At 43.9% G+C, this 9,937-nt stretch overlaps 1 protein-coding gene across 1 annotated transcript in view; it reads right to left on the bottom strand.

The window, feature by feature from the left end:
- Nucleotides 1–434: 434 nt before the first annotated feature.
- The window catches only part of ELOVL6 (ELOVL fatty acid elongase 6), a gene marked incomplete at both ends in the record, with an annotated part of 101,652 nt that continues 92,149 nt past the window's right edge, over nt 435–9,937 (bottom strand). Inside the window, 2 exons of the mRNA XM_080915539.1 lie at nt 435–865; nt 5,856–6,007. Of these exons, the coding sequence (XP_080771665.1) occupies nt 435–865; nt 5,856–6,007 (583 nt within the window). The remainder of the gene's footprint in view (nt 866–5,855; nt 6,008–9,937) is intronic.

Raw genomic sequence — 9,937 nt, 5'->3', positions numbered from 1 at the left:
CTCTCGTAGTTTGAAAAGGGGAAACTCCTTTATCCTTAGAGAAAAACAAAACAAAACAAAAAAAAACCCTCTGAATACATCTCCCCCCCTCTTCCTGTAGTGTTTTGCTTACTGTCCACTAATCTCTTTGCCCGTGGCTGCCTTTGCATCTAGCGTGTTCTAGAGTTGACAGGTAGAGCTGGAAGGGGTCCCTCAGCAGCACTACTTTGAGACGAAGCTGCGCTCAGCGAGTCCTCACCCAAAAAGGATCATAAACTTACAACGTGACCTTCACTCCCAAGCTGCCTTGGGCTTAATATCTGCTCATACGTGTGTTTTGTTTTGTTTTAGCTGCACCATATATGTGATTCCTTGTGCCATTTTCTTTTTGTCTATTATTATTATTTTTTTTTTCGTGATGACCCTGAGCTACGTCTTCCTCCTCAGTTCCGGCACTACTCGGCCTTCGTCGCTTTCTTCACCTTGCCGATGTAGGCTTCGAAGAAGAAATGACAGAAAAGCAGAAGGTAGCTGAGATACATGAGCGAGGACCAGAAGATGTTTTGAAAGTGGGAGTAGCACTGGCCGTTCTCATGCTGCATCCAGTGGAAGACCAGGTAGTTAATGACACAGCCCATTAGCATCTGAGTGATCTGGGACAAGGTGATGAACATGGCGAACTTCCGGGAGACCCGGAAGCCCGCAGCCCGCAAGGCGTAGTACGAGTACATGACAGCATGCACGCCATAGTTCATAGTCATGAACCAGCCACCCCCAGCCACCATGTCTTTGTAGGAGTACCAAGAGTACAGGAGCACAGTGATGTGGTGGTACCAGTGCAGGAAGATCAGCTTCTGCTTCCTCAGAATGATGAAGATCGTATCACCTGGAAGACAAAGAGGGGAGCAAAGCTAACGTGAGCGAGGACCAAGGCTGGCTCTAAGGAGAAGAGCAGACATCTTGAGCAAGCAAGGCAGGCTGCTCTTCAAGATCATCAAAAGAATGTCGGACCAGCTTCTGATCTGAAATGGACATTACCAACCAGATTTGACCAGACACAACAGGGACAGGTGACTGGTCTCAGAGCAAAAACAACCAGGTGGCAGACTGAAACGAAAAACAACTCAAGTGCCCCCCAAAATACTCCAAGATTTCATGACAGACGAATGGAAGCAGGACAACCCAATGCACACCCCTCACATACCTGGTGGATGACCTAGAGTACTTGGTACAGACAAGGCCAAGTAATGCTAGAGTCTGGGGAGCCTCAAGGTTCTGATGGCTGTGGTGGCGTCAGTACAGGTTGCATTCACCAACTATTATCGACTTCCCTACTGAATTATTAGACCTAATAACTTTACATTTGTTTAGAACTAAAAGCCAAGTTGCCAGTGGTTACATTTCCAAGCCTATTATAAAATTTCCATTGAAACCCTCTGCTCTCTTGTGAGATGCTGATGTTTATTATGCCTATAATGACAGAAATGACAGGTGATGGCCCCTCTGTCTGTCTGTCTGTCTCTCTGCCCCTCTCTCTCTCTCTCTCTCTCTCTCTCTCTCTCTCTAATTGGATATTCTCATATTTACAATTCAGATGTGATTCCCCCTTTCATCAATCCCATTCCCCCTCCCCGACTCATTGCCTCCATGAAGGTGCTCCCTCTCTCAACCTCCCTCTCCTACCTCAGCATTCCCCTACACTGGGAAAATGAGCCTTTGCTGGATCAAAGTCCTCCCCTTTCATTAATGCCAGAGAATGCTATCCTCTACTGCATATGCTCCTGGAGCCATGGGTCTCTCCATGCGAACTCATTGGTTGATGTTTTAGTCCCTAGGAGCTGTGGTGAGTTTGGTTAGTTGATAATATTGTTCTTCAGATGGCCACTCTCACGTGTATACTTAAGGACTAAACTCTCCTTGATACTAAACTATTTGCTCTGTGCTTTCCTTTTCTCTCTGGACTATAATGTAGACACAATGATTCTTGCCGACCATTGATAGTAGTGGAAAGAAGGTGGAATTTTTAGCAATTTTATGTTCCAATCAAGATGGTGCTTAATGAGTCTCTTAACGTTCATTAAAAATATCAATTTGATACAATACCCAATTGTAGTAAAAGCAATTTTCCATAAAATAATAAGCACGTCATCTTAATTCTTTAAATACTATCCTATCACCCTTGCATGACGAACTTCTTGTCTAACAAGACAGACAGCGTGGAGATGAAAGCAGGACCTGCAGTAGTGAAGTACTCTGTACTTTCCCCTGTCTTTATGGTGGAAGGTTTCAGTCGGCCTGATTACTTTGGGAGGAATGCAAGAAAGGGAGAACAAACTGTCATGAAATCTTGAAAACAATATCTACCTAAATTTACACTCAGTCTTTTTTCAGAACTCATGTTCTGGATGGTAGAAGCTGAGGATAACTATCACCCTTCAATGGTTCTGAGAAACTCTACTCAAAGCCATATCAAAGTTACTGTCCTCAGCATAGGTGGTTTCCCATTATGTATATACATATACATAATATATATACATATACACATACATACTACCCTGAGGTTCCGGAAGGGCCAACCACAACTCCATAAACTTTGCCATTACCATTTAATTGCATAGTAAGTCTGATGAAACAGTCAAGAATCATTTTCCATTTTCCTAAGTCATGCCAAATTTGTAGGTATGGCAGAAGCTATAGAGGAACTAAGGAATACATGATACCCCAAAGACTGAGTTGGGCTTGATGTTGGCCAGCCAACCTTTCTTGAGCAATATGCTTTGATATGGAACTGGTACTGGCCAAGTAAAAACAAGGAGCTTTGATTTCTTGTAGGTGTCTGCTTTGTCATTTATCTTTGTTACCTGACTCAGGATCCTGTTTATCGTGATTCTTACAACCCTTGGCTCAGTTATTTTCAGCCAAGAGACAGCTAGCAGACAAGACATGGTATTTCTTGTACCCAAAATCTCTGTGTGCCTATGGAGAAGTCAATATCAACTTTCCTCCCAAGGCACTCACAGCCACCAAGAGATGTGTCGATCTAAGTCTGTGTATGTGGCTTGTCACAGACGGCTGGGCTCCTCTCTTCAAAGAGTTAGCTGAAGAGCTGCGGAGTCAGCACTTCAAAACAATAGTATGCTCAACTGAGCAAGGGCCTAGACTCAGAGCAGATATTCCCGAGTTTTAACATAAGCGAATCTCAGCAGGTTTTAATTGAATCTAAACAGTAGGCATTGGCCACTTGGTAGGAATCGTAAAAGGCTAGCCTTTTTGCTCTCACTGGTAGAGTGGAGTCCTTTAAATCCATTGAAACAAGCTTACCATTTCCACTGGAACGGAGAACCATTATGGCCATCATTAAGAGTTTAATCATTAAGAGTCAGTTCAGTTTCAAGGTACAAAAGTCCCAGAAATGGACAGTGTTATGGTTACACCACAATGTGAACATTATGCTTGCTTAACCCCCAGAGGAAAAGAAAAGACTAGTGAAAACCACAGGTGTGTGCTTTGGGGAAATAGAAATAGTTTCGTAGATGTACTGTGTGTGTGTGTGTGTGTGTGTGTGTGGTGTGTGTGTACTAGCACCTCTCTTTGGTGTTCATAAAAGACTCCATAATTCTTAGAACATATAGAAGGTAGGGCTCTAAGGATGAGAAAACTTAGTTAAAAGTAATTCTAGCCCTTGGTCCTGCCAAGGTTCGATGCCCCAGTGTAGGGGAATCTCAGGGTGGGGAAGTGGGAGGGGGTAGGTGGACACCCCCATAGAAGCAGAGAGAGTGGGGATTAGATGGGGGTTTATAGAGGGGAAACCGGGAAGGGGGATAACATTTGAAATGTAAATAAAATATATCCAAAAATTAATAATAATAAAATAAAAGTAATTCTAACGAAGAGATCTTTCTTATCAAGAAAGACTTAATAATTGCAAAAGACCAGGAGTTGATTTAACCTTCAAACACACAGGCAAACACTCTGCAAGTGCCAACTGTTTGGATTTTGACCTGTGACATGCAGCAGCTGACCCCTGAGAAAAGGCCACCGTGACACAAGCTGACCAGCATCTGGAGGCCATTACTCCTTATGTCTCAATTAAGAAAGTGTCTTAAAATACTTCCCGGAAGTTCCAGGAGGGATCTGGAACTGTGTGACAAACGTTAGAGAACCATTAGTGCTGAGTTTCTATCTTAGTCAAGGTGAACAACTTCAACAAGAAATGTGAGGACCTAAGTTGGAATTCTTAGAATTCCTAAGAAAAGCTGGATGTGCTGAGCAAGTGTCCAAGGGAAGAGATGGAGACAGTCATGGCGTACAGTCTAGAAAAACACTGTAGCCTTGGCTGTCCTGGAACTTACTCTACAGATCAGGCTGGTCTTGCCTCTGCCTCCTGAGTGCTACGATTAAAGGCATGCACCAGCCCTCCCTCAGACTTTAATTCAAATGGTGAAAGCTAAGGACTCAACATGGAAGGCTGCCCTTCATCCTCTAGATGGACGTTATGCAATGTATACCCTAATCCTACAAACACACAGCCACAGTCACACGACATTTCCTGGGGCATGATCTGCAGTTACCATATTGCAAAATTCTGGGTAAATTTACATCCTAATGGTAGGTACTTATGTAAATTCACTGACTGACAGAATCTATATCAATGCATCTTATTCTTAACGTGTGTTCATGGTGCTATATGTGTACATACACCATTGTTTATCTATTCAATCTGGATCATGCAGAGACCTGTGCTCATATTCTGATAGCCATAGGAAAGGTTTTAGAGCTTTTGGTAACTCTTCCTTAGTCTTTGACCTAGGAAAACAGCCATCAATCCAACTGCCATCTACCTACTCAAAGGCACATTGCAACATGTGGTTCGGCGGCTGCCCATCACACCAGAGAGAACACGTATCTACATGGCTGTATGACCACTAGGCTTACAAAATACCAGTGTCAGAACAGACCATAGAAGTCTCCTGATAAATCTACACCCTCTAGTTTCTGTTTAAAAGAGAGAAATGAACATTTGTACCCTCCAATTCCACAGTTCAATTTAATTCCACTAAAGCCATATCATTATTAATCTTGGATTGAAGATATTAGGAATCCAAGATAGAAGAGTGACCTGTCTTTCTCAAGAAGAACATGCACCAGTTTGTGAGCTAGTGGCCGCTCATTTATTCATTCACTCCAGCCTTCCCAGTGTATTCCTTACTCTGGCAATAAGGACACATTGCCACACAACTGTGCTCATCACAGGCCTATGACATAACTTGCCAATTCTTCGGCAAACCTATGCCATCCTTACTTTCAAGACCACCAAAGGGCACAGAGAATCTATAAGCAGAGCAAGAATTTCCCCAGACACTCATTTCTAGGAAGTGTCCTTCATTTCCCCAGGGCTAGACTCAGAGGAATAAAACCAAGCAACTGAAGTCAACAGTTAGTGTGTGTCAATGAGAACTTGAGTCCCAAAAGCTAAGCTTGATCTTGGCTGCCGAGATAAACGTTTGCTTATCTCTGAGACTTGGAAATGGTGGCGCTGCTTGTCTTTTTCTCCGACTTGAATATTAGCTCAGCTGTTAATGTGCCTTAAGGAAGGACTGTGTTACTTTATAAACCCCTCGAGAGTGGCCTATTTTTAGTATTGCTAGGAAATTGGCATTTGCAAAGTCTTTTTCCATCAATATGCATAGTAAGAAAGGAGCAAAAGGGCGGGACAGAGTCGGTTGAATGCTTACATTTCTGGCAGTCTAGCTTCCCGGCAACCAGCAAAGACAGACCTTACACATTGTGTCTTTGCTCATTCTTAGAAAGTTCTGTGTATGTGAGGCTGCAATGGAGGGTTGGGGGTTGGGGTGGAAAGGGAAACAGACACTCACCTAGTTCGGGTGCTTTGCTGAGCACAAATGCATAAGCCCAGAATTTGCTGACAGGTCCATTGTAAAAACTCTGGTCACAAACTGACTGCTTCAGGCCTTTGGTCATCAAAATGTACAGCATGTAAGCACCGGTTCGAAGAGCACCGAATATACTTCCAAAAGGAAGAGAAAAAAAAAAAAAAAAAAAAAAAAGAAAACAACAGTCAGAGGACCGATTTCACCTTTGACATTATCCTTTGTTATGGTCTGAGTATAAACTACCCCCCCCCCATAAGCTCATCCATTTGAACACCTGGTCCCCAGCTGGTGGTCTGTTCTGGAAGGTTCTGGAACCTTTACAAGGTAAAACCTTTGACTAGACAAAGCAGGCCCTGAAGCTGCAAAGCCTGGCCACAGTTCCTGTCCTCTCCCTGTCACCAGACTGCGATGGACCAGTACCAGCTAGCTACCTAGGGATCTTCTGGCCATATTCTCCTTCCCCAAATGATGGACTGCATACTAATACAACCATACTTAGAAGACAGGTTGGCCACTGATCATAGTAGGCAGAGAAGATTTCTAGTACCCAGTTACCTGGGTGTGTCTTTAAAATGCCCTATAAAGGAGCTAGCACAAATCTTGCTACTTTGTTTTGAAGACTGTTTGCTCTTCATTTGTGTTCTAGAATGAGCTCATGGAAAAGAAGACTCAGTTCTCACCAGGCTTTCATGTGGAACTATTTCCATCACAGGAGACAGAATAGCTGTCTGTCCTTGGCATGACCTCAGTTCTGTCTGCACCCAGTCCCTTTCCAAGTCCCACTGGCTCTCACCCCTGAACGTCTGTTAGTGTCTTTAAGCTAACTCTCCCTCCACATCTGGACCAGATGCCTTGGCTCTTGCAGCAGGATCCAAGCTGCTGATCCTGGCCATGTCCTTTGGTTCTGAGATCATTTGTGTCTGTATTGAGAGAACCTTCTAGACTTAGTTCTACCACCACCAGCCCTATGATGAGTTCCACTCACCCCAGAAGAGCTAAGTATTCACCCAACTGTGTACACAAACTACCAACACTGTTCTTCGTTTGATACGTTCGCCTCCACATAATCATAGATGTTCCATAAAAATGCCAAGAAGAGGAAAGCTCAGTGACACTATAAACATCAAACAACAAAACCCCTTTTCAACCAGGACCTGATAAGGGAACAGGAACATTTTGGGACACGCCGATGTAATACATTAACCAGAAACATGGAAGCACTTGGCGACTGGAGCAAGGAGATGCCATTGTGAGCAAACCTTTTAGGTTTGTGACCCAGGATAGAATCTAGAGCCTTTATGCAAAGAGAGATGGCTGGCCCCATGGAGAGATGTGTCCGCCTTCCCTTCTCTCTATACAATACCAGTCTTCCAGAAGTCAGTAGGAGCTATGTGAACAATCCACTGTGGGACCAAGTGGCATCCTCACCAGGTTGGGTAATGGAATTTTCCAAGAGGAGATATAGAAACACTTTGTGTGTGTGTGTGTGTGTGTGTGTGTGTGTGTAAGAGTTACAAGTCACTCAGCTAATCAGACCATGAACTTTGTCCACTACATATAGGCCTAAAAGTTGACTTTGCTGAGATTTAAGGGAATTAAATTGAATTCCTGAACAGTGTCTAAACAGGAACTGGAAACAGTGTCTCTAAGGATAGTGTCCCTCATTTCAATAGACACTGCCACTTTCTGGTTATTGATGCCATTTATCCTTCAGTGGCTCTCTGCACCTTGATGGCCCTTCTCATTCCTGACCAGGAATCACATGATTCTGAATGGCTTCTTTAACGCTCACCTCCTGATGTTCTGCTCACTGTGCTAGCACTATTGGGTACGTCCTGTTCTCTGCCTTAGGGCTTTTTGAATACTCTTCCCTCTAGAAGCTTATTGGCATTCACCCCAAAGCTGGCTCTTTGTCCCTTTCATTGATCGAACAGGTATGATCTCCATGTTGAGAGTTTACAGCCCTAATGTAGAGTCAGTGGTCTGGATTTCATTGGACAAGTTGCATAATGGAAGTTTTCATTCTTAACTCGACTCCCTCTCCCTTTGCTCCCCTAGATGATGGTTCAACTTTAATGTGAAAGGTTCTAACTTTTCCACACAAAGGTTTTACATCTTAGACACTCTGCTGCTCTGGAAGAAACACAGATGTGTGCCATCAGTGGCTGGTTGTCCGAGGAACAGTCAAGTCCTCCTCCTTCATATTAAGAGTACTTTGTTCATGGTGTCCCAGTATCTTATTTAAGAAAACTAAACACTGTATGTATTATAGTTTAGGAGCAATCTTGAGGTTATAAACCAGTTTTAGCACCCCCATTTTCCTTAAGAGATATTTGTTAGAGGCCAGTTCTAGCCAATGTGGCCAGTTCTAGCCAATGTGATGTGTTGGGAAAGGCTTCTTTGCTCTCTAATACACACTGTTTGAAAATTCACAGAGCCTTTTGCAGCTAACAAAGTCAAGCCAGGACAGCAAAACAGTTGATCTGGATGTGGCTGAGGTGGTGAACGAAATTATGTCCCATTTACCCTGGCTCAAGAATTCTTGCATTCCAGAAATCAATCTTTTGCATGGCATAAGTCATTTGGAAACTTTCTTTCTATTACCTGCAGCCCTAAGCCCTAAGTAAATCCAACACATGGATGCAATTTTCAATTGACTTGTGTCTTTAACACTCAGTGTGGTTCAATAGTGCAGGTAGTCATGGGTGCTGCTGGACAGTTACAAACTTTACATATGATGCTTATCTCTCACCATATACCAGTAGAGGAGCTATCAATGACTTCTCCTAAGTAGAAAACAAGGGAACCTGTGTGGTATTCTTCAAAACACACTGGCTACACCTGAACATTTTCTGTATAAATCTATTTACAGAAGTCATAACCTTCTCCATCATACCCAGCCCATCAGACACACTCAAAACCCACGTGGCCCAGAGATGTTTCTCTACTGCACTGCTGCCAGAATGCCTGCAAGTGGGCAGAGCCGATCTAAACCAATCTTCCAAACTCTGGAAGTCACTGTAATTCATTACTAATTTTTAATTTTTAATAGTTAAACTCACCCCGCCAGTTGTTAACTGGTTAGCACAACAGTTTGATGGTTCTGGGAAGACTTCCTGTAGAGGGCAGACATGTGACCAACTCTAGCCAATGTACTGTTCAGAGCTGTTTCAGATTGGGAATGGTTTCTTTGCTCTTAGTGTGTATTGTCTGGAAATACAGCAGATATCTTGCTGGCATTTCAGTTGGGGGTAAACAGTTATTCACAGGGTTGAGGGTTAGAGCCGGGGAGAGGGGGATCACTGCAGAGAATCTTTTATATTATAACGACCCACAATACTGCTGTCAAGTATACAGCACAAATTATTGTCTCATATTTGGACATAAGCCTCATTCCTGAGCTCTGAACAACAAGGCTGCCTCAGAACTGAGGACAGTGGCACTTTTGAGGGACTATGTCAGTGCCAACCATTAGACCCATGTGCTCATGGGCAAAGGCGCATTGTTGGGCTATGACAATGCTACTGTTGGGGAGCAGTGTAAGGCTGCTCAGCCAGTGGGGTGACCATCATCTGCGGGAAGCCACATCTCAGCCATGTGTACTTTGGATCAGGTGGCTCCTATAAGAGCTATGCCGTGACGCATTACTAGAATATACTTTTAGGTGAGACCTCTACTGTCTCTAAGTTACCTTACTTCTAGAGCAGATTTGGTTCTGTTGACCATACTTCTCTGGTAGGCCTGACAGTGTCCCTCACTGGGACACATCAGTGGTCCTTTGTGCAAAGAAACACTCTATTCACAAGCACAGCTTAAGTTCAGGTCTTCTGAGCCTACAGAGGACCAGTTGGTAGGAATCATTCTCTTTGCCCTCTTCCTGGAGAGGTTCCAGTGGCCGGCAGAGCTCGCTGTTGAGAACATGCTGCCGAGGAGCCTCTGACCCAGGGGATAACCAGGATGGGGATGGGGATAGAGGACAGAGAACAAGGGTGGGGGGTGGGGTCACTGGGAGGGGAGCAACCAGGCAATTGTTCCTCTACACCTGGTTGGCCCAGACTCCCTGC

This window comes from Micromys minutus (assembly GCF_963924665.1).
Source record: "Micromys minutus genome assembly, chromosome: 4".
NCBI lineage: Eukaryota > Metazoa > Chordata > Mammalia > Rodentia > Muridae > Micromys > Micromys minutus.
Note: the sequence above shows the minus strand (reverse complement) of the source record. Positions and strands in the feature narration are given on the sequence as shown.